Below are 26,843 nucleotides of genomic sequence, written 5' to 3'. Positions count from 1 at the left end.
TTAGCTGAGATTCAGTGCCAGGTCTTGCAGCAAATTAAACAAAATTAAAGCCTTAACACGCATAGATTTATTTGTTTACAATCCTGTTCTCTCTCTATAGCAAACCTCACTTTGCTTGGAAAACGCTCTCAAATGTGGCAAATCTTACGGGTATTTGGCTTTATCTTTATATTGCACAACATAATTATATATGTATGTATTATAAAGCCAAATATCCGTAGATTAGTCCCATTTCAGTTTATTTTTCAGTTGGCAGTTTTTGGTGTATTTCAGTAGATCTGCTGAGCTTTGAGAAGGGATCGGCAAAACTGTTTTATTTCCCGCATAACAACAGTCTTTGCTGAGAGGCAGACGGCATACCATACATCTAAAGCACGTCCCCGCATGGAATCCTGGGAACTGTAGTTTGTTAAGGGCGCTGGGAATTGTAGCTCTGTGTGGGGTGAACTATTAGGATTTATGTATGTGTGCTTTCAGAGTATGGTGTATACACAGTCATGGTGGCATTTCTCATTTACATAACTCTTTATACAATTGTTGCCTTAGCCCAGATAGCCAGGATGGACTATTCCATAGCCTTATTTTATTCACACAAAACTGCCTATTATGAACCTTTTAAAAAGTGACACACAAAAATAGCCTGTCTTCTTTAAGTCTACGCACATGGCACAGAGTTGGGCTATTTGTAGCTGAATCCTAAAGTCTCCGCTATGTCACATTGATCCTTTTGGTTTTTCTTTTTGAAGGTTTATACTCCACCTTCCAATCAAAATATTCTGAAGGCAGCTTCAGTTGTCACTGCCCAACCCCAGGCAGCTCCTGCCTGAGGCATCTATTCACTTTTTCTAATGTTAGGGCCCATTAATGGAGTGGGGAGATATTTGGCCCGGGTCTCAAGCCCAAAAGGGACCTCAAATTTAGACACTGGTTAATTTTTTTGGCATTTGGTAAGTTTCACAGCATGCTTTTATGCACATCGGATCAGAATGTGACGCAAACCCTTGGCTCGGAGCTGCAAATTTAAGCAAATAAGAGACGTGAATTATTGAAATGCTTTTTTAAAAAAGACAGCTACAGCTTCTTTCATATTAAAAAGTTACAATTTCCATAAAGCAGGTAACGAATGTTGAGTGCCACACTTAAGGTCAAATGTGACATTGCCTGAAAGCTAGATTCGCCCACAATAATTAGTACATTTCCACAGGAAAAGACTAGGAAAGCATTTGTAAAATAAAAAAAATAGTAAAATTATGTCCACTCTTTTTGATGTTTTTCTTTCTATTTTTGCCATCACCATCACCATCATATTATTATTAGCCTGATATCTTTTTAATCTCCGAGGAAACCTGCTCACACAAACATGTACAACAGAGCAGGCCTTGGTTCTTCTGTGACTGATGGATGGAGTTTGGCTCTTTTTTGGTTCTGTAGTCTCAGGCCAACTAGTCTTCGGAACAGAGTGTTATTTTCTTGCAGGGAGGGAGAAGTAATTGCAATGACAGTGGGAGTCATTTCTTAAAACAGTCATGAGGAAAAAATTTGCCTGCTCTCAGGAGATAGTCAGCAAGAGACATGATGATAGCCTCAACATCAGGCTACAAGCATCATCTGGCTTTCAAGAGCTGGAAAATATGGCATTCCTGTTTGTTTTGAGATGTTGGTCTTTGTGCGAGTCTAACTTGCCATTGTTTTGAGACTTAACGTAAAAGTGAGGCTATCTTTAGGAATGATCACTAGAAAGTGATAGTGCAGCTGCACTGAGATTTGTTCTTGTGAAATATTTCCACTGTAAACAATATGGTTTGTGTGTGAGTGCATGTTTGTGTGTACAGTACACATATTAATAACAACGTTCATGGAGGAATTAAATAGACTTTCACCTGTGGAGGTATTTTCAAATAGGAATAGATTATATCACTTTGCCATGATGACATACAGAAATTAATCAGGTGCAGCTTTCCACAGCATAAGGATACAGTGAATAGAAAGCTTTACTTGTTGACTTTCTGTCTATCACATGGCTGTTAAGCACATAGGAAGCCTAACCTCAAATAAGTAAGTCAGTCCCACCAAACTGCTTCTTAGGATGGGATTTTTACAATCAGGTTAGGCCTAATTTCAGAATTACCTAAATCTGCCTTTCGATTTAAAATCAGGACCCCTAATTTGAATAGCTGTGTGTATTTATTTCATTGCTCTGCCTTTTTTTCAAGGAGGGTATGTCTGGAATTCTACATGTGTTGTCAATCACAGGGCACATCATTTGAACACATCAGAGAATGTAGGTAATCCATCCAAAATTGTATGTTTCCTGTTTAGGAAAGTCTGGGAGAAATGCTTGGAAAGGGGCAGATTCAAGGGTAACCATTTAATGAAGGTGGTGTACAATGGTTAGACTCACAGCATCACAATAAAACAGTAACATCAAACAGCAAATACAGGAAAAACATTATCAACCTGTCAGGCAAAAAGTCTGCAGGAATAATAAAAAAGGGAGGTTTCATTAAACGGGGGGGGGGGGGGGGGGAGGAGACCAGAGCTTCATAAGGTAAGGGGAGGTGGCATTGTAAGCCAAGCCTTCCTTTGCTGTCCATAGCCTAAGGCAGGCTTCCAAACTGGTAGCAGATGGAGGACAGGTGAGAGAAAGAATTCACTGCAGTACGATGTGGCGTTGGCCTCTGGCTTGGAACGTTTGTATAGGAAGGCATACAAACAGATGTTGCAAGTGCCAAACTGAGAATGCCTCTCTGAGGCATATGGTGTGGGCTTGTGCAGTGAGACATTCCTTTTGGCCTGAAGCCGACACATCAATATCACAGTGGCGAAGTCCTTGATATTTGGAGATGTTTATGTGCTTTTAGACTATATTCCTGCAGTAAGGAGATGAAAGGATGGACAACACAAGTGGATTTTGCAAGCTCTTACAGTGGCTAAGATACTTTGATCTTGGGAGGGCAAATACATATCGTATATTGCACAAAGGCACTACTCTGGCTACATTCAAACGTATTTTACATGGGCATCAATTTGAACATCTGGAGAGCTTATATTAATTTATATGCTTAATTTCAGATTCACATAGTGATGTGATCTGTTGGTTGTCTATCGTTATTTGTATTTTAGTATTTATCATTATTATTGGTTTCCCCCTCTTCTCTCTTTTTGTTTTTTAACAGGATGAATGTGCAGAAAAAGTGCAATATTCCCAGGAGAGTAGAAAGCCAACTGCAATTGTGCTTGAACCTTACAGCAGAAGGATGGTGATTTCTTATTAGCATGAGCCACCCATCTGGAAACAGCCCTGATCTGCTTGGATCTGCTAATGTTCAGGTGCTACTGCAAAAGATTTACTGCCACACTAAGGATGCTCAGAATCATATAGGAATAGCATGGCTGGATAATTCGGACATCTTCCAATCCAGGTTAGCAAGAGGCAATATCTCCCTTCAACAACACATTCCAGCCAGGCAAAAACACTCCAGGAGAACATGGAGCAGGGACAGGGAGGGGGGCATGGTCCTGAGGGCCAGATAAAAAGGTCTGGAGGGCCACATTAGGCCCCTTGGCCTGAGGTTCCCCCACCACTGATGTAACTCAATGTTGTCCATAGTGATTGGCAGTGGTTCTCCAGGGTTCCCACGCTACCTTGATATGCAAATGACCCAAACAGAGGTCATTAGCATGCAAAGCATGTGTGCTGTCATCACTGAGTTCTCCATCCCCTTCTGACCTCCATGGCTATTTCTCTTTCCTTTGATAGGAGCTTCTCCTCCTCCTCCTATAAATGTAGAGTTGTACATTGTCTCTTTAAAACTCAGGAGTCGTCTTCAGGTCAGGAGCTGACAACCATATATATCTCCTCCAAAATTCTGGACATATTCACGATCACTTACCAACTGAGAATCAAAGGTGATTAAAAGGGTGGATTCCCTTCACCTCTTTTCTAACGCAGTAAAAGGTAAAGGTAAAGGACCCCTGGATGGTTAAGTCCAGTCAAAGGCAACTATGCGGTTGTGGCGCTCATCTTGCTTTCAGGCCGAGGGAGCCGGCATTTGTCCACAGACAGGTTTCCAGGGCATGTGTCCAGCATGACTAAACCGCTTCTGGCGCATGGAAACGCCATTTACTTTCCCACCACAGTGGTACCTATTTATCTATTTGCATCGCTGTGCTTTCAAACTGCTAGGTTGGCCGTTGCATGGATTCGATCCACCGACCTTCTGATTGGCAAGCCCAAGAGGCTCAGTGGCTTAGACCACAGCGCCACCTGCTCCCTCTCTTTTCTGATGCATGCTTACAGGAATAGGGTTTCGCAAAAAACAACAACCCACCCCTGCCTGCATTACCTGTACAAAAAGAGTATGCTATTTATTTATTTGAAATATTTTATATATTCAAATAGTTTTTAGAACACTTTTAAAGCTGGGTGAATCAATATGCCTAGAATGTGGCAATCCGCTTCTGGGTTCCACTTTCAGAAGACTGAAAGCTTGGGGCAGGGAAGAAGTCTGTTCCGGTGGCTGTGGACTCTATAGGAACTGGAGCAAACCTCTCTCCTACCCCCAGCATTTAGGGTTCTGAAACCCAGAAGTGAACTGCCACATTAGGGCATTTCATTTTAGGAGGGTGAAACTTAAATTTTTGCAAATTTCTTCAGTGAGGGGGATCTTAAAAATATGTTTTTGAGTGTGAGGAAATCTGCTATTATTGCTGTGATCGGACAACATTTAGCTTGGTAAGTCTACGTTTGATGAAGAAGCATATGAACTGTTTCGGAAAACCAAGTAAGTTTTTAATTTTACCTTCTGATAAAGTCCAGTAATGCTTAATAATAATAATAATAATAATAATAATAATAATAATAATAATAAACTGCTAGTACTTGGCAATCATTGGTGATTTCCATGTAATTTTACACACATTTTACTTACCAAAACTAGATCATATCAATTTAACCAAAATATCTTCTGAATTCCCAGGTTATGTTACAACATTTTGGCATCCCTCATTTTGGGAATTTGAAAGTTGAAAATTCAACGTGCTCTTCTGCCACATTCTGTCTCTCTTGAGAGCCCTGCAGTTCCTTCGAAGCTGTGTGGATATTTCTTGATCATTCTAAATGGGCAGTGTTTTTGCATTCAATGTTTGCAATGTTTTATCTCCGACACTTGCCAAGACTCGGGGATCGCCAGGCACAACATTAAGTCATTGCTGCTGCATGGCACACTACCGCTTTCAAAGTTATTGGGAGAGGAGTAAAATCAGAGAGAGAGAGAGAGAGAGAGAGATGTGCAGCATCTTGTTTTTGATGTTTGGATTTGCCAGCGTCACATCAGTGCCTCCTTCTCACTGTGGTGGGTGGATGAAGGCTCCCATTCCTGAGGACTGAGCATGCTCCAGCTTTTCTCCTGTGCAGAGTGGGCTGGTCCTGTAGCTGGGCTGGAATGTGCCTTTCCTGGCTTGCTCTCTCTTCCATGCAGAGAGAGCCCAACGGGCAGCACACTGAGCTGAATTATCCCACACTGACCTGAATTATCCCGTGCTGCTACCCCACTCACCACGAGAACTTCCTTTATTCACGGCTCCTTGCAAGAGATCCCATCAAACCATCTTGCAAAACATCTGCGGGGGGTGGGTGGGGGTGGGTGGGGGTGGGGGTGGGGGAGGAAGTTTAGAGGAAAACCCTTCTCAGTTGCAGGACAGAGAGACAGGATCAAGCAGCTCAGATGCCAATTGCACTGATGCTACAGGAAGCCAGGGATCCCCACCCAGTTCAAAAGGCTGCCCTTATAGAACACACACTGCGGCGGATCAAATGTCCAAGCAGTCCAGGGTGGCCAAAAAATGCTCCTGTTTTTAAGTGCTGACTCACATTTTAAACATTTCCAGATGGATAGGATGGGCAAAAACAACGACGAGTTGTAGTAGCAAAAAAACGACGAGGAGTCTTGCGGCACCTTACGGTTTATTATGGCATAACCTTTCAGAGGGCCACTGTGAATCTTGAATTGGCAAACGTATATTCACTACTGTATGTCCCCGTTCCCCGTTCCCATGGGATTGTAAGTGATTCATCGGCTGAAGTGGACTGTGGCTTAGGAAAGTTCTTGCCACAATAAATGTGCTAGTCTTTAAAGTGTCACAAGATGCTTTGCCATTTTAAGAGGTAGATTCCCAGGCATCACAGAGCCATAGGACATGAGAAATTCATTTGTGTGTGTGTTCCTGGGCGCAAATCCCACATTTGCCAATGAGCCAATGTGTGATGTTGGACGAGTCAATCCCAGCCAGGGTAACTCTGCATATGCCTTGCTGGCCTTTGTGCAAGGGGAAAGATGTTAAAGCATCACGTTGGCAAACTGCTTCTCCCTTTGGGTGTAATTATACGTAGAAGATAGCTGGTTCTCATCTGAAACAACAGGAATTCAGTTTTTTGCTATCTTATCAAATTGCATATTACTGAAAGTAATAGTGCTGAAGAGAAGTTGATAAAAGCAGTGTTTTCCCAGTGTCCTTAAGGTATAGAGAGCATCTCTGGATGTTTGCCCAGTTCACACAGCAGTGCTTTGACAAAAAACAGCGTGTTCCTAATAAAATTTAGGAAGCTGTGCACAGATGGGCGCCTGAGTGTGTCATTACCCATCATGGCCTTGCCAACAGTTGACAACTCAGCTGTGTCGATGACAAAGGAATGTGGAGGTTGTCATGCCCATTTCTTCTTAACTTCCTAGCTCTAGTGCCTGGAAGGAACTGTCAGAAGAGAACATACTGTATGTGACACATTGTTTCCCTCTTTCTGCTAGCAGCTAGGCACAAGGAAATACCGTATTTTTTGCACCATAACACTCAATTTTTCCTCCTAGAAAGTAAGGGGAAATGTCTGTGTGTGTTATGGAGGAAATGTCTACGGCTGGCATGCCTACGGATTTTCCTCCTCTAAAAACTACGTGCGTGTTATGGTCGGGTGCGTGTTATAGAGCGCAAAATACGGTAATTCCCCGCAGCAGCACCACCACATGCCATCACCGGGGACCTCATTTGGCTTCTACTATTCACCCACCCTTAATTCCCTGGCTCTGATCGGTGGCTGGGAGAAGTTTGATGTTGAGTCTCATACCGGTTTGTGGACAGAATCCACACACGCCGCTATGGAAGGAATAGGAGCCCCTTTTTGGGCTAGGTAGAAACAGGGGCTCCCAAATGCCTTTTGTTAGGACCGAAAGGTATAGCAATAATTGTTTTTTGTTACTGCTGTTCTGAGGACATGATACCACCACCTTCATCAGTCACAGAGATGCAAACACACACCAGAAAACCAAGAAGGTCAAGGGGTTTATTACTAAAATGAAGGATTGGCTGAACACTCCTTTCTTAAGAGATGCTGGTCAGGAGGGAATGTCTGTGGTTGGGCATCACTGTCTTCCCCTGATACGCAACACTTCCCCATATACCTTCCGGACCAATAAGATGGGAGGAGCAGGTCAGGAAGAAAGAGTCACGGTCAACCCTACCATGTTGTGAGGAGTCCCACACAACTTATTTGAGGTATAATGAAAAGGCGGCAAATTGTTAATTTATTATATTTTTACTGCCAGGCTGGGGGGGAAAGATGTGCTTGTGGGATTTTTATTTTATTTTAATTCTGAAGTTGCCCAAATAACATGGTGTTTCTTGGGTGCGACGCACCTTCACTTGCTCAAAAGAGTTGACTAATAGCAGTTGACAGACACCTTCTATGAATCTGTGTCATCTTAGAAAACAAAGAAACAACTATTTAAAGCTAGTTGTGCAATCATTAGTATCCTGAGGCAATTCACATAGGGGAAAGGAAGTGGGAAGAAGGAACCTCTCAATCTTGAATGGAATAGGAGGGAACTCTCGGAAGAAGTGCTGAACATCATACTGCTTTTGACTAGAACCATTTTTCGGCGGGAGGGGAAGTGCTCTGTGTGACTTCATCCATTTCACAAGAAAGGGGGACAGCTGTGGGGCGTCAAGTCCAGGACTAAATATATTTCTTTGCTGAGGTTAAAGAAACCTCAGGGGGCAACTGAAAGCCACAGGCAATTTTCCACTACCCTTGATAAAACAGGTAGAACTCTGCGTCCCTTGTCTATGCCTGAGGCTGCAGGCCGAAGCAGCTGGGTGCTTTGTTTCCACAGCAACAGCAAAAGAGCCCAAGGGCAACGAGAAGTCGCCCAGAGGGGAACTCATCCATTCATTGAGCTGGTGTGGACATATTGGGGCAGATAATCTGCAGGAATAAGGCTTTCTACCCCCCCCCCCCCGTTCTGGGACAGCCTGTGGACCAAACAGATGCCATCAGGGCGAGACTTAAGGACAGAAATCTAGGGAGAATAAGAAAGATGGGCTTATCATAATGAATCTGAAGTGGAATGACAGAGTTAGAAGGAACCTCAAAATAGTAACCATTACGATTCAGGTAACACCCGTTGCCCTCTAAAGAGAGCGGCCCTGTAAGACAATGACAAAATATAAGAAGCTGCCTTATATTGAATGAGACCGTCGGGCCCATCTGGCACAGTAATGTCGACACGGACTGGCAGTGGCTTGCCAGGATTTCAGACGCGTCTTCCTGCCCTACCCAGTGGCGTAGCGTGGGGGGGTGCAGGGGGGGCCGGCCGCACCAGGCGCAACATCTGGGGGTTAGGGTTAGGGGGCACAAATCCATGGGTTAGGGGCGCAAATTACTTGCCTTGCCCCGGGTGCTGACAACCCACGCTACGCCACTGGCCCTACCTGGAGAATGCTGGAGATTGTGAACCTGGGACTTTCTGCATGCAAAGCAGAGGTTCTACGGTTACGGCCCTTCCCCATTAACCCCGGAGTCTTAACTTACCTAACGGCACCACCGCAATGTAACTGCGTGTCTATGAGATGCTTGCATTGAAATCGCCCTGATATGCCTGATCCCAGGCGGGCCTAACAGGTACAATCAGGTGGAGATTAAAAAGAAGAGGGTTACACGAAGGCCCCCAAATCTACAGCTAGGGTCTCAGAGAGAGGAGACGGCCAGAGACATATATGGGAGGTCCCCATTGTGGCAGAGTCTGGAGCTGGCAGGAATCAGAGCCCCTAGCACGTAGCATAGGCCGTGGCTTTGTCCCGGATGTACTGCAGGAGTTCGGTCACTTGTCCCTCCAGCTTCTGCAGCACGGTTGCTTTCTCCTTCATTTGTTTCTCATTGGCCTCGAAGCGCCCTTCCAGCTCTGGAAAGAAGAGGCAGGCGTTTTTTTTAAGACGGATCAAGGCCCTGGTGACAACAGTTTTTCATATTCACCCAGTGCTTTTCCAGCTGTACTGGCCCCCAGTGGAGTACAGGGTCAGATTTAAGGTGCTGGTTTTGACCTTTAAAGCCCTTCACGGCCTAGGACCCTCGTACCTACGGGACCGCCTCTCCCGGTATGCCCCACAGAGGAACTTAAGGTCCATAAATAGCAAAACCCTAGAGGTCCCGGGCCCTAAGGAAGTCAGATTAGCCTCCACCAGAGCCAGGGCCTTCTCAACACTGGCTCCGGCCTGGTGGAACGCTCTGTCTCATGAGACCAGGGCCCTGCAGGATCTGATTTCTTTCCGCAGGGCCTGTAAGACAGAGTTGTTCCGCCTGGCCTTTGGCTTGGAATCAACTTGATCCCCTTGCCCTCTTTACTTTTTCCTTTCCCTTTCTGTGATGGAACTCCTATTTGGGGACTTCCCTGGCTTTTTTCTGACCCACGTAGGACCAGTCTGGATAGTTGGCCTTGGTGAAGATTTGACGTTTTCATCCCCCAAAAAGTTTTTGATTTGAATTTCTACTGAAATGAGGCTGCATTTTAATGTTGTACTTTAATCTTGTTTTTAAGTTGTATTTTAATCAATTTTTTTATACCTGGTGTCAGCCGCCCTGAGCCCGGTCTTGGCTGCGGAGGGCGGGGTATAAATAAAATTTATTATTATCATTATTAATGGAGAGGGAGTGGAAAAGGATATGCCACAGGAGAAAGCACCCATGAAGCTGAGCTATGTACAGTGGTACCTCAGGTTACATACGCTTCAGGTTACATACGCTTCAGGTTACAGACTCCGCTAACCCAGAAATAGTACCTCAGGTTAAGAACTTTCCTTCAGGATGAGAACAGGAATTGTGCTCCGGCGGCCTGGCGGCAGCGGGAGACCCCATTAGCTTGAGTGGTGCTTCAGGTTAAGAACAGTTTCAGGTTAAGAACGGACCTCCGGAGCGAATTACCGTATTTTTCGCTCTATAAGACGCACCAGACGACAAGACGCACCTAGTTTTTGAAGGAGGATAACAAGAAAAAAAATATTCTGAATCTCAGAAACCAGAACAGCAAGAGGGATCATTGCGCAGTGAAAGCAGCAATCCCTCTTGCTGTTCTGGCTTCTGGGATAGCTGCGCAGCCTGCATTCGCTCCATAAGACGCACACACATTTCCCCTTACTTTTTGGGAGGGAAAAAGTGAGTCTTATAGAGCAAAAAATACGGTAAGTACTTAACCCGAGGTACCACTCTACTGGGTTCAGTCTCAGCCCTGACACATCACCATCTCTCAGTCTCAGCCGCATCCGCAAAACACGGGGGGTAATAATTATGTGTGAGGCTCTCTGAAAACTCCAAACTGCTGTACACATTCCAACTTACTGTTATAGACAACGACCAATGCGCAAACGTGCGTGTGCGCTGAACCCAGAAGTGACTTTTAAAATGGCAAAAGGGCCCTAAAACAGCCCAGAAGGGGCGGAAAAGGTGCGGGGAAAAGCGCCTAGCAATCCCATGAGCCATTGCACTGACCGTTGAGGCCTGAGGAGAGTTGGGGCTTGAGCAAGGAGGTTTGGAGGGAGCGATTGTGGTGGAGTTTGGTGTCTGCTGGTTTTCCAAAGGGGTTTCCAGAGGGTGCTTGCAGGCTTTTCCAATGGTGTTTCGAATACCCGCGATTTCACTTGAAGGCGCAGTGCCTCAGAACGTAACCCGTGCCTAAATGGGGAGCTGCCTGTCTTGTCTTCCTTTGATGCCAAACCTGTGCCCGATGCGCTCAGTTGTAACTTCCTGAAAACCTCCAGACACCCTGCTATACAGGCCCCACCTCCCCAAAAACACACATGCCACCTGCTGAAGCATCACACCATCCCTTTCCCAGCTCAGAACGCCTGCGGCTCGACTGGAGCTCTGCTTCTCCTCTCCCTTATTTTGCATACCAAAATAGGACAGAGGCTGTGTTCATACAGCGGTGTCAATAAAGGGGGGGAGCCTTTAGAGTAAACCAGGGGTCTGCAACCCGTGGCTCCAGAGCTGCATGCGGCTCTTTTACACCTTTGCCGCGGCTCCGGGGCGGATACTAGCGAGGGGAGGAGGCACATTGTGCGCCCCGACACTCCCCACTGTGGTGGGCGCTGTACTGGCTGTGACGTCGCATGGGGGCGGTGCGTGCGTTAGTCACGCACCGTCCCAACGTCACCTTCCCGCCTGCTGTCAGATCAGAGGGCAGCGGCGCGCATGCTTTAAATGTCACAATGGTTTTGCGGCTCCCAGGTTTTTTTTTTTCTTTGGGAACGGGTCCAAGTGGCTCTTTTTGTCTTAAAGGTTGCAGACCCCTAGAGTAAACATTTCCAACACCAATTTTTTTAAGGTTGGGATCCTGCCCAACCACACCTGTGGTGTTCCTACCTTCCAGCTTCCTCTTGCTGCCCGTGGCCTTGTCCAAGAGATTCTGGGCTTCCTCTCTGAGGTTTTTCAGCCTGAGCATTGCATCTTGAGGCTGCTTGTCCACTTCTTCCTGCAACTTCTGGTATCTCTTCATCACTTTTTCCACCTCCTGGGGACACAAGAGATTGAAGCTCACCACTACAGCAAAGGCTTGGAGGGACGCTAATGAGGTGCTAACTCTCTAGCCAATTATTTGGCTGGATGCCTCTGGTTCACATGAGATTCACTTCAATTTGGTTCAGTAAGCTACACCAGCCCAGGACCCACTTTCAGTTTAAAGCATTGCATTTGCGGATCCATTCCTTAATATATTTTTTTACTACCATATATTTGTACAGTAGTAGAGCTGCAGTTGAAGACTCACCTTAGATCAGGCCATGACACAACCCACCTGTTGAAGGCCAGTGTTTGGTTTAACATTGTTTGCTTTGGTTATCTCCTGCTTGGACTACTGTGATGCGTTCTACATGGGGCTGCCTTTGAAGGTGACTCAGAACTGACAACTAATCCAGAATGCGGCTGCCAAACTGGTGACTGGGAGCAGCTGCCAGGACCATATAACACCAGTCATAAACGTCTCTATTGAGATCTCTATTGGCTCCCAGTACATTTCTGAGCACAATTCAAAATGTTGGTGCTGACCTTTAAAGCCTTAAATGGCTTCGGCCCTATATACCTCCACAGTTCAGCCTGGAAACTGAGGTCCAGCTCCGAGGCCCTTCTGGCGGTTCCCTGATTGTGAGAAGTGAGGTTACAGGGAACCAGACATAGGGCCTTCTGTGTACAGTCAAATCTCAGGTTACAGATGCTTCAGGTTGTGTTTTTTCGGGTTACGCACCCGCCGAAACCCGGAAGTACCGGAACGGGTTACTTCCGGGTTTCGGCAGTCGTGCATGCGCAGAAGCGCTAAATTGCGCTTTGTGCATGCACAGAAGCGCCGAATCGCAACCTGCGCAGGCGCACTGCTGTGGGTTGCGAAAGCTGTGGGTTGCGAACGTGCATCCCGCACGGATCACGTTCACAACCCGAGCGTCCACTGTATTTATGTCCACCCTGTGGAACACCCTCTTGTCAGACATTAAGGAAATAAGCAACTATTTGACTTTTAGAAGACATCTGAAGGCAGCCCTGTATAGGGAAGTTTTTAATATTTGATGTTGAACTGTGGTTTTATAAATTATTGGAAGCCACCCAGAGTGGCTGCAGCAACCTAGTCAGATGGGTAGCATAATAAATTACTTTATTATTGTTATTATTGTTATTATTATTACTATTTTGAATTCGGGTTTCTAATTTGGGGGAGAGGTTGCTTGAAAAAAGTGGTTATGAGGGAAGAGTTGTCATGGAAGAAGGTGGAAGGAATTAATGCCGATGGCAGGCAGGAAAATGCCAATCTGAGCCATGGAGAGTGTTGGCATTTATGTCCATGGCAAGAGACGTGTGGGCAAGTTGACACAGTAGCCGTTGGCGGCAGTGGTGATCAGAGGGAAGAGGGACGCTCACGTTTTCCAGCCTCCCCGCAGCAGTGGTGGCACGCTCCGCTTTTCCCTTGGCCTCCTGGGCGAGTTTCTGATTGTTCTGGGACTTGTTTTGCAATGCGCTCACGTTCTGCGCCAGACCTTTGAGGCGGCTCTCCAGTTTCGACTCTGCGTCGACCAGTTTCTCGAGCTTGCGTCCGGCCTGAGAGAAAGAAAAACCGCAAGGCGCAGTCAAAACGCTGACTGATGAGAAAAAGAGGAAAGCTTACCTGGGCAGAACTTTTCACTTCAAGAAGCATCAGTGGCAGCCGGCGGGACTGCGAAAGTGGGACTGCATTGCTCTCCTGTTTTCCCAGCGCCCGTGTGTTGCAGCTGGTTACAGGGGTTACATATCCTTATGACCACTGCTCCTTGTGCATTTTTCTAATCTAGGGGTTGTGCTGAAGACGATTCCAGCGAAACAGTCAGATTATCCGGGATCACTGTCCTACGTTGTTATTCACTTACTACTTCGGAACCTGAACGCCTAAAACGTTTTACCGCTTATCCCACAGGATAGCATCTATTACTTTGCTTCAACTATAGACTTATTATACTTTTACGGACTTTCAAAGATTGACAAACGTGTGTTCATTTGATTTCAAATATATTAGAGAATTTACAAGTGTACACATTTTGTTTTTGTTGTTCTAAAACATGTATATTATGCAGTAATAATTGCAATCTAGTATACTGGCCATCGTGTTGTTTGTGTTGCTTGTTGTGTTAAGTTTGTAACACAGGGGTTTGTTGTTCTGTATTGGTTACAGGGGGAGGAGCAAGACAGGGGGTGGGGCTTGGCACAGTATGGATGCAGAGTTTGGAGCCTCGGATTGGCTCTGCTGCTGTGCCCGCATCATTACCAGTTCCCTGCTGCCTTGGGGAGACCTGAGAGCCAGGCAGCCCCACACCTGGTCCCCAGCCCATCACTGAGTAGCATCATGAAGGAAGGGACAATCGCAGGGCACATTTGCACCATCAGTTTTAATACAGCAAGGAAGTTGTTGCAAGCCGACTTTTGTTTTGGCCTTGTGTCTGCTCCTTGACTGGCCTGGCATGTCTCTGCCATGGTGGCCACAGTGTGGCATTGCATTGGTTGAAATAAACCGTGATTTAACATGGATGAGCAGTGTGCTGCTGCTGCTGCTCTGGAACTGGCCACTGAAAGAGTAGAGGAAATGTTTAAAGAAGCTTTTCTGGCCACCGGGTGGTTCAGTTCATCTCACCTGTCTGACGCGGCCAGTCACAGCCTGGATAGCTTCCTTGGTTTTGTTCATAGCTTGCTCTGCTGCCTCCAGTTTGACCTTTGTTCCATTGAGTGCCGCGCGTGTTTCTGTGATGGTTTCTTGCACACCCTCCGCTCGCCCTCTGGGCATAAAGCATAACAGAGAGTTGGAGCACTGAAAAGACTAGCAATCTTACTGCAACACAAGTTTTTGTGGCTTAAGGACAGAAGCATTTTACAGTGGTGCCCCGCAAGACGAACGCCTCGCGAGACGAAAAACTCGCAAAACGAAAGGTTTTTTCGTTTTTGAGTTGCTTCGCAAGAGTAATTTCCCTATGGGCTTGCTTCGCAAAACGAAGCTTGCCCCACAAGCTCCGGGGACAGCGGGAAGCGCAGCGTGTCTTCCCTGCTGTCCCCGGACCTCTTTTGAAGCAAGGGGCGGTGGGGAGAAGCGCTGCGCTTCCCGCTGTCCCCAGACCTCTTTTGAAGCAAGGGGCGGCGCGGAGAAGATCGCTTCTCCCCGTTGCCAGCCCCGCAAGCTCCGGGGACAGAGGGGAAGGCGCAGCGCCTTCCCCTCTCTCCCCGGACCCCTTTTGAACCAAGGGGCGGCAAGGGGGAGAAGCGATCTTCTCCTCTCTGCCCCTTGCTTCAAAAGAGGGGACAGAGCGGCGCTTCCCCTCTGTCCCCAGACGGTCTCCATAGGAACGCATTGATTGATTTTCAATGCATTCCTATGGGAAACCGTGCTTCGCAAGATGAAAAACTCGCAAGAAGAAAAAACTTGCGGAACGAATTAATTTCGTCTTGCGAGGCACCACTGTATATGCTTCTTCGTCAAACACAGACTTACTAAGCTAAGGGTTGTCCAGTCACAAAAAATAGCAGATTGGAATTCCTCACACCCAACCCCCCAACCCCGTATTTTAAAGACCCCCTCACGGAATAAATTTGCAAAAAGTAAGCTTCATCCTCCTAAAATGGCACACCCTAACAAGCCAAGCTACTATTAATATTAATACTATTTATTTATTAGATTCATTAGTCACTCATTACCCAAAGTTTTCTGAGCAATTTGCAACATATTTTAAAAACATAAAGATAAATACACGACACCACTGACAAATTTAAACCCAAGCAGCTATTGTTTTGGGTATTGCTCACATGTCATGCCAAAACACATTCACATGCACTGCAAAGGAGCTGGCCACAATTATTGGGGCTTGTTTTAGCTTTTCCAGGATACAGTTTATATAACTCTGCTAAAAACTGGCCCCATTGCCCAGCCAGTTTTTACCAGTAATGACCAGAAGCTGGTGCGTATTGCCATGATATCAGGACTTGAACAAATTATGACATTGTAAAATATGCAATTTGATTAACATAAAAAAGCTCAATTAGCAAAAATAAAATCTGTGGGTCCGTCTCCCCCACTGACATAGAGACTCACTTAGCTAGTTCCGCTTTTGCCAAGAGTTCCCTGGTACGGTTCAGGCTGTGCACCGTGTCGTTCAGGATAATGTCCACCCCGTCCAGCTGACTGATTCTATCCCGGATGTCCTTAATCAGGTTGCTGATCTGATCAGGGCTGCTAGGTAGGGAGATGTTGAGGACCTGCTGAGCCACAAGCTCAATGCTCTCAGGATCAGCACCTTCCTCTATGGAGACAAGAACAGGCCTGGAACTATCCATCCTTGTTTCCCATCCACCCATGTAGGCCTCGGCACAGGACCGTCTTTACCTGGGGTGCAAAGGGTGCTGTGCACCCGGGCGCCAAATTCTGGGGGGTGCCAAATGTATACCTACTGTATACCGGTCCCTCTCGATCAGCAGCAGTGAAAAGCAATGGAGCGGAAGTCCCCCCATTACTCTGTTATTCATAGCATCAAATACTCCCAACGAATCAGGAAACAAGCATTTTTTTCTGCTGCGTCATTGTTACAGGTGAGCATTTCCACCCCAAAAAAGCTTAACTACCTTGAGTTTGCACCCCCCTAAAAACAGGTCAACAACTTTGGCTTCCCCCCTTGGGGGCGGCTAAACTAAATTTGGGGGTGCTGGGCGGATCTTTGCACCCCAGCGCAGTGGCGTAGCGTGAGGGGTGCAGGGGGGGGCCCGGCCGCACCGGGCGCAACATCTGGGGGTTAGGGTTAGGGGGCGCAAATCCACGGGTTAGGGGGCGCAAATTACTTGCCTTGCCCCGGGTGCTGACAACCCACGCTACGCCACTGCCCCGGCGGCGCATATGCTAAAGGCAGCCCTGCCTTGGCAGGCACACACGACCTTAAATCTAGATGTCCAAATGCCAACATTTCACAGCACGACTTATGCAACTATGCTTGCCTATATAACTTGTACATTCCCCCCGCCAACCCCGTTTGTTTTAAAAATGTTCTCAATATTGTGTTTTAATCATTGTAAGCTGCCCTGGGACCTTAGGGCAAAGGGCAGGTGAGTAACAACATCACCGCATCCATCCCTTTGCATGTCACATTGGACTGGTGTTCAGAGCAAGCCTGATGTTCTGCTACCTGCTAGGAAGTCCTTTATCCTCTGGATAAATTCCCGCAGCTTGGCCGTCGACTTCTCCACGCGGTTCCGGGCCCCCTGTGCACGGTCCAGAGTGTCCTGAGCATGGCTCCTGGCATTCTGCGCCAAGTCCTGAATTTCTTGCACCTAAGAGTGAACACTGAAGCTTAGTATCCCAAAGCAAACAACCAGGCAATGATAGCTGTGTCAGCTGTGGGGAATGGAGTAGAGCGGAAAAGGGGGAAGGGAAGAGGTTTGGAGAGGATGTGTGCCATCAGGGCCGCCTTAAGTATATCCAGTGCTGTGGTGCAGAGAACCCTTCGGCGCCCCCCCCCATTTCCGAGAGTTAACAACCTTTTTACGACGCTGCCAGCAGCTTTTGCGGGGCTGGATGAGGCGGGCAGCGGCTGGAGGGCGACTCCTTTGGTGGGGAAGAAGCGGAGCCTCCGGGCGCGGCGCTGTTTCAGTGAGGCGGGCGAGGGCAGCAAGCTGTTGCCAGGAGGCGCCGCGTCCAGCCTCCGCCTTTTCCCTGGCACCCTCCAAAACTTGCCGCCCTGGCGCCCCGCACCACTTGCCTCTATGGGCAAGACGCCCTGTGTGCCATGAAGTTAAAGAAAACCCCCTACCTGCATTATACAGGCAGATTTCAGGGAGGGAAAGGGGAGAAAGCAAAACACTTTTGCCTTTTCCCACCCTCCGGAAACTTCACCATTCTGCTAGACAGCTCAGGTGTGCAGCTGGGAGTCAGCCCCAAACCCTTTAAAGTACTATGTAGCTGAGCAGGAGAAGATCCCAGGAGGGTGGGAAAGAAACCCCCCCCCTCGCTTTTTATTTCACCCTGCTGAAACTTTCCATCCTTAAGAGAGATGCAAGGTTTCTGTCCCAAGCTGACAGGAGCCCAACCCTTGAATAAATCTGCAGTGAAGTTTTTGCCTCCACACGAATGGCATTTCTTCTTAACCTGTTTACATACACTTCTGCTGCCACTGTACCTTGCTAGCAGTGGTGCTCAGGTGCCTTGCGCTGCTCTCCAGCTGGCGAGAGATGTTCTGAGCTGTAGAGAGGGCCTTCAGGGACACAGGCAGCGCTCCAGTGCAGCCGGGGCCTCCGCAGTGCCGCTGACCTAAGCTGTCCCGGCAGGAAGCCCCTCCGCAAGGGCTCTGCTCACAGCCCTCTTCTCCAGAAGCACCGCAGATCTAGAGCAAGAGGAGTCCAAGATCAGTGCAGGGACAACAGGAGTCTGGTGAAAGCCCCATCCCTCGCATAGAAAAATGGAACGGGAGAAAGGAGGGCCAGAACTGGGGGCAGGAGAAAGTGAGGTTCTCATCTCCCCCCATTTCCATGTTAGCCTGCAAATATTTTTCAAACAATCCCCCATAAAGATTCACCAGCAAATTTTAATGCAAATTTACCCTTATATACAGCATTTTGTATTCTGTTCCCCCCAATGCAGCAAGCCCCAGAGCAACTTATAATTTATTTTTATGTTTATTTTTATTCTTATTCTTATTATTATTGCCCCACCCATCTGGCTGGGTTTCCCCTGCTACTCTGGGCGGCTCCCAACATCATCATCATCATCATCATCATCATAATAATAATAATAATAATAATAATAATAATAATAATAATGCGATAAAATGTCAAGCATTAAAAACATAACATTATGCAAGTGTTATGTTTCAGGGATCGTGCCTAAAGCCAAAATGGCATAAAGTCAAAATACATTGGGTTCAAGCTCAGGCGGGATGGCCAAAATCATTTTTCCTCGAACTCTGCCCCACTTTCCATTTTATTTTGATTTCCTGCCATGGATGTAAAGCGAAATGCACACTAGTTAAATGTGTGTAAGTTGGGGGCTTACTGTATGCACATCTTTACAAAGTGACGCTCCCTAATATAATGTGTTGTTGTATCTTTCCCCCCACTAATAGCATGCACACTTTATCCTAGCCCATGCATCTTTGTACACATGACTTGGCTGGAGAATCGTACTGCAAAATTATGATAAGGACGAATTCCAAACAATGGCTACCACCCACCACCCCAACCGGGTTTGCACAGTATTTCAGGAAAGCGCAAATTAGCCCTTCGATCCAGAATTTCCACTCCATCCCTATCACCCAGGCCAGAGCTCTCCCCTCCAACAAACACCTCTCTGCTCCCCTCCGTTCTCTTGCCCTGCATCCTCGCCCTGAATAATAACTCGCCTTCTGGTTGATCCTGCTCAGACTGAGGCTGCCGGCCTTTTTCTGGAGGTCGCGCAAAGACTTCCGCTGAGCAGCTGCCGTCTTGCGGAAAGCATCTCCCCTGCGTCTCAGGAGCTCAACGGTGGCCTGATGCATGAGCTTGGACTGACCCACCGGGCTCTGAGGGCCGTGGACGGAGCTGTTCGCTCGCTGCTGGGCCAGCTGTGACTCCTGGAAGAATCCCAGGATGCTTTGGAAAGACTCTGCCGGCACAAAACAGGTACATTTCAGGGGTGGCCCCGTGACCCGTGCCTAGATCCTTCTTCTGCCCAGATACCGCCCCCCACGTTTCTTACTGTTGAAGCTGGCGTTTGTCATCCTCTGCAGCTGGCTGTTGAGGTAGCTGACGGTGCGGTTGAGCTCCCCTAGCTCTTGGCTCAGCGCATTCAGACGCCTCTTTTGCCCGCCAGCTTCCTTCTCGGTGCCGTCCAGGTGTGAGTCTGTAGCCTGCAGCTGTTGCCAGAGCTCATCTGTGTCCGCTCTAGTGGTGGGAAGGAATACAGCGCGTATGTCCAACTCAACTGCGGCGCTTGTTGGGCAAAGCGCTATCTCGTAGGCCTACCTACAGAGAGGTTAGGCTGGCCTCAACTAGAGCCAGGGCTTTTTCGGCTGTGGCTCCAATCTGGTGGAATGCTCTGTCACAAGAGACTAGGGCCCTGCGGGACTTGACATCTTTCCGCAGGGCCTGCAAGACAGAGCTGTTCCACCAGGCCTTTGGCCAGGGCACAGCCTGACTCCCTCCTTTGGCAATCTTCACAGAACTTTAGCCTAATGGTTGCCATCCATTTGAGTTGAACTAATTTTATAATGAAATGATTTTAGAATGTTGTATTATTTTATTGTCGGGAGTGGGAAAAGCAGGATAGAAATAAGGAACGCAAAATGGTTCAAGTGCTGCGCGTCCCCAAAGCTGGGGGGCAAGGAAGAATACAAGGTGGATAGGACTGCATTACCAAATTTTGTTGGTTTATAGAGCTCTCTCACCACCACGCCTTTTGCCTAATGGTTTTGGGAACTGTAGTGCTGATAACTCTCTAAGCTGGAATGTGTGCAGAGGAGATGGTCAAGGGTCTGGAAACCACGCCATATGAGGAACAGTCGAAGGAGCTGGGTATGTTTAGCTTGGAAAAGAGGAGACTGAGAGGAGCTATGATAGCCATGTTCAACTATCTAAAGGGCTGTCACATGGAAGATGGAGCAAGCATGTTTTGCTCTGCTCTGGAGGCTGGGACCCAAACCAATGGCTTCAAGTTACTAGAAAGGAGATTCCGACTAACCACCAGGAAGAACTTTCTGACGGTAAGAGCTGTTTGGCAAAGGAACGGACTCCTTCGGGAGGTGGTAGACTCTTCTTCCTGGGAAGTTTTTTTAAACAGAGGCCAGAGGGCTATCTGTCAGGGATGCTTTAGTTGAGATTCCTGCACCTAACACTCGGGTCCCTTCTAGCTCTACATTTCCATGATTCCGTGATTCTATAACTTCTAGCTCCTTTATCCCCCCACCCCAAATTAAGATGTCCAGGAGTGGATGCTTGTTAATTGGTTTTTCAGTCTGGATGTGCCCACAGAGGAAAAAGTTGAAGCACAAAGGTTATCATATCCTTCAATTTCTGGCATGCACAAACCGAATAAAAAAACAGACCATTTCACACTTAACAACTTGTTAAGCGTGTAAGGACAAAAGAAGTAATTATAATTTGTAAGTTTTCGTGTTATTTTATTTGTGAAAGCAACTAGAAAAAATATTATGTTGGGAAGATCTCACACAGGTGAAGGGAAGCAGTGGGGAGGAGGGGAGGGTTAGGTTCAATTTGGGAAATAAAATAATATATGGGACAGCAAAGGATATAATAGATTCTTATAGAATAGTAATATATTGTAACCAGAATAGAAGTTCAAAAGGGGAAGTAGATGTATTTTTTAGTATTTTCATTATCGTAATAGTTATTATTATTTCTTATTGATAGAAGGCAATGTTAACTCAGACTTCTTTGTTTTGCTGTCTGTATAATTTTCTTAAGTCAATTAAAAAAGCAACAACAGGGGGCCGCTAGGGGCGCCTTGGAAGATGGCCGACAATACCATCTCTCCAGCTCACACGAGGTAATTAAGGGAATGATGATGGGAGTAAATCAGCCTCCCAAATTCTTCCCGGTGGAAGGGAAGATGCAGCCTCGTCCACGGTTGCCCATAAATCACTCCCAAGTTCGAAAGAAGGAGGGGGTGAAGGCACTGGACGGAAAGCCCTCAAGCAAGCGCAGATCTCCCTGACACTGTCTCTGAGAGCGACTCTAGTTGCATTTCCTAAGATGAAAAATTGGAAATAAGAATTATTGTACATGCTTCAAGCGAAGAAAAGGGTATGTTAGCTGCTAATTAAGCCTGCCACTGAGAAGTTAAGAGTGATGGAATGGACTGGACAGAAGACAACATTAAAGAATAACATCTATACCGGTATGTTGAAACGGAACGGAAAGGGGGGGGACTTTTTCTTTCTTTTACTACGATATTACCTAACAAGCCCTCCCCTAGAAGAACTGTCATACGACTTATAGCAAGTGAGATTGGAAAATAAACTGTGTGGAAATAAAAATATCAACTAAAGCTTTTGTTTTGTGAAAGATTTAGAAAGAAAATAAAAGGCTCTCTTGTGACGCAGTTTTTAATCGGGATCCGCCATTACGAGACAGACTATGTTGCGAGATTAATAGTCAGAGGGGGAGGTGAGCCATTGCTCTGTTATCATGTTTGTATTCTAAGTTCGATGGCAAATCTTCCCTGGAAAGACTGATTTATGGTGCAACTTGTTTAGGAAAATTAATGAGCAGACGCTTAGATGTTATTTCATCGGAACTGAGAAAGATGGCGTCTGCCGCCCAAGCAGGACTTTTGGATCAGTGTATGAAGATTTATTGCAAACAAAAGACTTACCAGCTTTAAAAAAGGGAGAGCCTTACAAAGTTCACACAGAATCATAATAATGTTTACTTTAACTCGCCTGTGGAAACAACTCAGAGGCTATTAAGAAGAAAAAGGATAACAACAAGAAGATCGAAAGATGAGATTGGTGAATACTAAAAGCAGCAGAAATATGAGATGACTGGACCCTTACTGAACTCGAAGCATGGGAACCCCCGACAAAAATTTATAATTTGGCAAAATATTTGGACTTTATGATATGTATTGGTATAATCTGGAATAATTAATGTGATATGACTGGATGGTTAAATGGAAAACTTAATAAAAATTATTAATATAACAACAACAACAGACCATTCCCCCCTTTCCTGCTTCCCTCCAATTCTACCTCACGTCTCCTTACCTGGTATCTTCCAGAAGGGCACTGAGCTGCCGCAACAGGGGAGTGCTTGGACTGCTGCCGTCCCCAAGGAGCCGCTCGACGTCACCCAGCCTGTCCTCCAGGTTGCGCATGCGGCTGCTGCTGGCCGCAGGGATGGGCCCCCCTTCCTTCAGGGCCTGCACTGTGCCCTGCAGCCGCCGCAGCTGTTCCCAGAGCTGTGCCAGAACTGCGTCCCACTGGCCGAAGCAAGGGTGGCAGGGGGAGCAACGGGGGAAGTTCTGCTGGAAGCCCCGCCGGCACTGGTCGCAGCGCGGCCCCGTGAAGCCACCTCGGCACGGGCAGTGCCCCGTGAGACGGTCACACTGCAGGCTCTCAGACCCCGTGGGGTCACACTCACAAGCTGCAGGGGGCAAAAACGAGAGGTCATTCCCCAAGCAAGCTTTGGCTTTAGTTTGTTTACGTACCATTTCATTCCGAACCAGTGAAAAGCCAGTTGCACCGCATTGAAATACAGTGGTACCTCGGGTTACATATGCTTCAGGTTACATACGCTTCAGGTTACAGACTCCGCTAACCCAGAAATAGTGCTTCAGGTTAAGAACTTTGCTTCAGGATAAGAACAGAAATAGGCTCCGGTGGCAGCAGGAGGCCCCATTAGCTAAAGTGGTGCTTCAGGTTAAGCACAGTTTCAGGTTAAGAACGGACCTCCGGAACGAACTAAGTACTTAACCCAAGGTACCACTGTATAAGCACGCACCATTAAAACACACCTTACAAAACATTACAGAAACACAGTATGAGTGGACTCTCCGTGCCCTTACCACAGCAAAAAGACTGATACTGATAAACTATAAAAATAACAACGCGGCTCCCTAATGTGATTTTATTGGTGTTCGCCGCCCTGAGCCCAGCTCTGGCTGGGGAGGTAGGTCGGGGTATAAATAAATTATTATTATTATTATTATTATTATTATTATTATTATTATTATTATTATTATTATATTCTACAATTGGATTGAAGACTTCTATAAACTCGCAACATATGAACAACTTGCATATAAACGCAGACTTGCCATGGACAAATTCAATGATATTTGGAATCCATTCTTACAAATACTGTAATAGGTTAAGATCTGGTGAAGTACAATAACAAGCTTGTAAAGTATACAGTTTTGAGGGATTTGCCCTCCCCCCCTTTATTTCCCCTTCTACACGGGTTCTGTTTCTCTTTTTCTTTCTCTCTCTTTTGTTTATGTCTCACCATGTTTAGTGCACATATAATTATGTACGTTTTGAACTTCCGATAAAGATGTTTAAAACACACGCACACGATAGAACCATCACTCTAAAACAACACAGCAGTCGTAATAGTTCAATATGCTAAAGAAACACAGCCCATGTGTGTTTTTGTGGGAAGACGGGCAAAAACAGCGGTTATCCCATAAGGTAAAGGTAAACGGACCCCTGACCATTAGGTCCAGTCGTGGCCAACTTTGGGGTTGTGGCGCTCATCTCACTTTATTGGCCGAGGGAGCTGGTGTACAGCTTCCGGGTGATGTAGCCAACATGACTAAGCTGCTTCTGGCGAACCAGAGCAGTACATGGAAACGCCGTTTACCTTCCCGCCGGAGCGGTACCTATTTATCTACTTGCACTTTGACGTGCTTTTGAACTGCTAGGTTGGCAGGAGCAGGGACCGAGCAACGGGAGTTCACCCCGTCACGGGGATTCAAACCGCCGACCTTCTGATCAGCAAGTCTAGGCTCTGTGGTTTAACCCACAGCGCCACCCACATCATAATAATCATAATAGTTCAATATGCTAAAGATACACAGCCCACATGTGTTTTTGTGGGAAGACTTGGCAAAAGCAGCGGTTATCCCATAACTCACTTGCAAAGAAGGATCAGCTTGCACAGTTGCCTACCAGTCAATAGACCAGGGGAGGCATTTCTTTAGGGCCAACAATATTGGGGCAACCACCATTAGCAGAGAAGCACAGGGTGCTCAAGTAAGGCATTGTCAGAGAACCTGAGCTTGGAATGCCAGGAGGTGGGGAAACTCATCCAGATCTCCTAACCCTCATGGGCCAAATTTGACAGGTGGGTGGTGTTAGCCATCTGTCAATCACCTGACCTCACAATGCAGCGCCCACGCACAATGTTTGGAGCGGAAGATTCTCGCTTGCACTGTGCACTTGAACTCACCTAGACATTCCCGTTCCGGGTCTCCCCAGTGATCCTCTTGACAGTGGGAACAAACACGGCCCCCAAAGCCCGGCTGGCAGTGGCATTGCCCTGTGAACTGAAGGAAGAGAAAGGTGAGGCGGTGGTAGTAGAGCTGGAACGCTGGTGCACAAGCCGCCCAGGTGCCTCCCCCTCTTAGACTAACGCTCTCGAGCGCTCGGCCACTTTACCATGTTGCAGTCTGACCGTAACGAATGGGCAGGGTCACAGTTGCACGGCTGACACCCCACGTCACTGCCGAAGCCCCAGAAGTTGGGGGCGCACCTGTCACAGTTCTTATCTACCACGTTGGGGCGGCAGGGGCAATTGCCTGTAGTTCGATCGCAGTGGCAGATGCCTTTGGAGCAGTGCGAGGGCAGCGTGCCCTGTTCGTTGCAGGTACAGCCTTGGGAAAAGAGAATTTATCTGAATGCTGCCAGCGTTTTCAAATGTACACAATTTCCCCCCATACATTCAATCAATGTTTCCCCGTCTTCTCTAAACGTATATTCTTATTGTTCTCTTATTCTACGCGTTAAGTCTGCAAGCTGCGCATATTCTGTCAGCTTAATTTGCCATTCTTCTTTAGTTAGGACCTCGCTCGTTTTCCATTTTTGGGCTAACGAAACACAGGCCACAGTAGTAGCATACATAAGGTAAAGGGACCGCTGACCATTAGGTCCAGTCGCAGACGACTCTGGGGTTGTGGCGTTCATCTTGCTTTACTGGCTAAGGGAGCCAGCGTTTGTCCACAGACAGTTTTTCTGTGTCATGTGGCCAGCATGACTAAGCAGCTTCTGGCGAACCAGAGCAGCGCATGGAAACACCGGTTACCTTCCTGCCGAAGCAGTACCTATTTATCTACTTGCACTTTGACGTGCTTTCGAACTGCTAGGTTGGCAGGCACAGGGACCGAGCAACGGGAGCTCACCCTGTCGCAGGGATTCGAACCGCCAACCTGCTGATCGGCAAGTCCTAGGCTCTGTGGTTTAACCCACAGCGCCACCCGTGTCCCTCTGTAGTAGCATACATAAATAACCTTGGAAATTTCAGTCTGAATTATCCCCAACAAAAAGGACTCTGGTTTTTTAGGGGAAAGTACTTTTAAACATTTTTTTCAATTCATTATGGAATATTTACCAGTACTCTTTTACCCTTTTACAAGCCCACCACATGTGAAAGAACGTTCCCTCAACCTCTTTGCATCTCCAGCACTTATCAGATTCAGTCTTATACATTTTAGCAAGCCTACTCGGTGTTAAATACCACCTGTAAATCATTTCCAGGTAGTTCTCCTTCAAAGAATAACATTTTCAATTTCCATCAACCCTGCTCATCTTCACTAGCAAACTCTTATTTGTTCTCTGTTCTCCAGCAACTTGCTGCTGCTTTCTTCACTACCACCTAAAGTGACCACCTCACTCTACCTAATGAAGAAGAAGAAGAGTTTGGATTTGATATCCCGCCTTTCACTCCCTTTAAGGAGTCTCCAAGCGGCTAACATTCTCCTTTCCCTTCCTCCCCCACAACAAACACTCTGTGAGGTGAGTGGGGCTGAGAGACTTCAGAGAAGTGTGACTGGCCCAAGGTCACCCAGCAGCTGCATGTGGAGGAGCGGAGACGCGAACCCGGTTCCCCAGATTACGAGACTACCGCTCTTAACCACTACACCACACTGGCTCTCTCTGTTCCATGGACTACAGATCTACTCAAGCCTGCCATACCCTCCTTCCTCTAGCCTGCATGGGCTCCCCCAGCCACAACAAAGCCTGCCAAACACCACTTCTCATTCTCAAATCACAAGTTCCTCCCAGTCATCCTCACAATCCAGGCCCGGCCACCCTACTCACGTCGGCAGCTACGCTGGAAGGCATTGCCGTAGTAGCCAGGCTGGCACTCAGAACAGTGGGGCCCGCCAGTATGGTAAAGGCAGCGAAGGCATTGGCCGCTGTGTGGATCACAGGCTTCGGGGTCGCTGGGGTCAATGTTGTTGTTGCACTGGCAGGGGCGGCAGGCTCCACCTTCCTGCTCAGGGGCTCCAAAATAGCCGGGCGAGCAGTGGTCACACCGTGGTCCTGCC

The 26,843-nt window shown here is 47.1% G+C and overlaps 1 protein-coding gene across 3 annotated transcripts in view; it reads right to left on the bottom strand.

Annotated features, from left to right (window-relative positions):
* Positions 1–7,319: 7,319 nt before the first annotated feature.
* Positions 7,320–26,843, bottom strand: part of LOC308580341 (laminin subunit beta-1-like) — a 69,685-nt gene continuing 50,161 nt past the window's right edge. For all 3 annotated transcript variants that reach the window (XM_081181716.1, XM_081181714.1, XM_081181715.1), the window contains exons 23-36: positions 26,614–26,838; positions 24,955–25,169; positions 24,746–24,842; positions 22,561–22,939; positions 19,536–19,720; positions 19,201–19,442; positions 17,983–18,186; positions 16,993–17,137; positions 15,912–16,119; positions 14,466–14,607; positions 13,226–13,402; positions 11,684–11,831; positions 8,752–9,230; positions 7,320–8,596 (exon numbers count right to left, since the gene is read on the bottom strand). In XM_081181716.1, the coding sequence (XP_081037842.1) occupies positions 9,097–9,230; positions 11,684–11,831; positions 13,226–13,402; positions 14,466–14,607; positions 15,912–16,119; positions 16,993–17,137; positions 17,983–18,186; positions 19,201–19,442; positions 19,536–19,720; positions 22,561–22,939; positions 24,746–24,842; positions 24,955–25,169; positions 26,614–26,838 (2,501 nt within the window). In that variant the 3' untranslated portion in view covers positions 7,320–8,596; positions 8,752–9,096. The remainder of the gene's footprint in view (positions 8,597–8,751; positions 9,231–11,683; positions 11,832–13,225; positions 13,403–14,465; positions 14,608–15,911; positions 16,120–16,992; positions 17,138–17,982; positions 18,187–19,200; positions 19,443–19,535; positions 19,721–22,560; positions 22,940–24,745; positions 24,843–24,954; positions 25,170–26,613; positions 26,839–26,843) is intronic.

This window comes from Podarcis bocagei (genome assembly GCF_964188305.1).
Source record: "Podarcis bocagei genome assembly, chromosome: 2".
Classification (NCBI taxonomy): domain Eukaryota; kingdom Metazoa; phylum Chordata; class Lepidosauria; order Squamata; family Lacertidae; genus Podarcis; species Podarcis bocagei.
The sequence above is the reverse complement of the archived record's forward strand: the minus strand, read 5'-3'. Positions and strand labels throughout refer to the sequence as shown.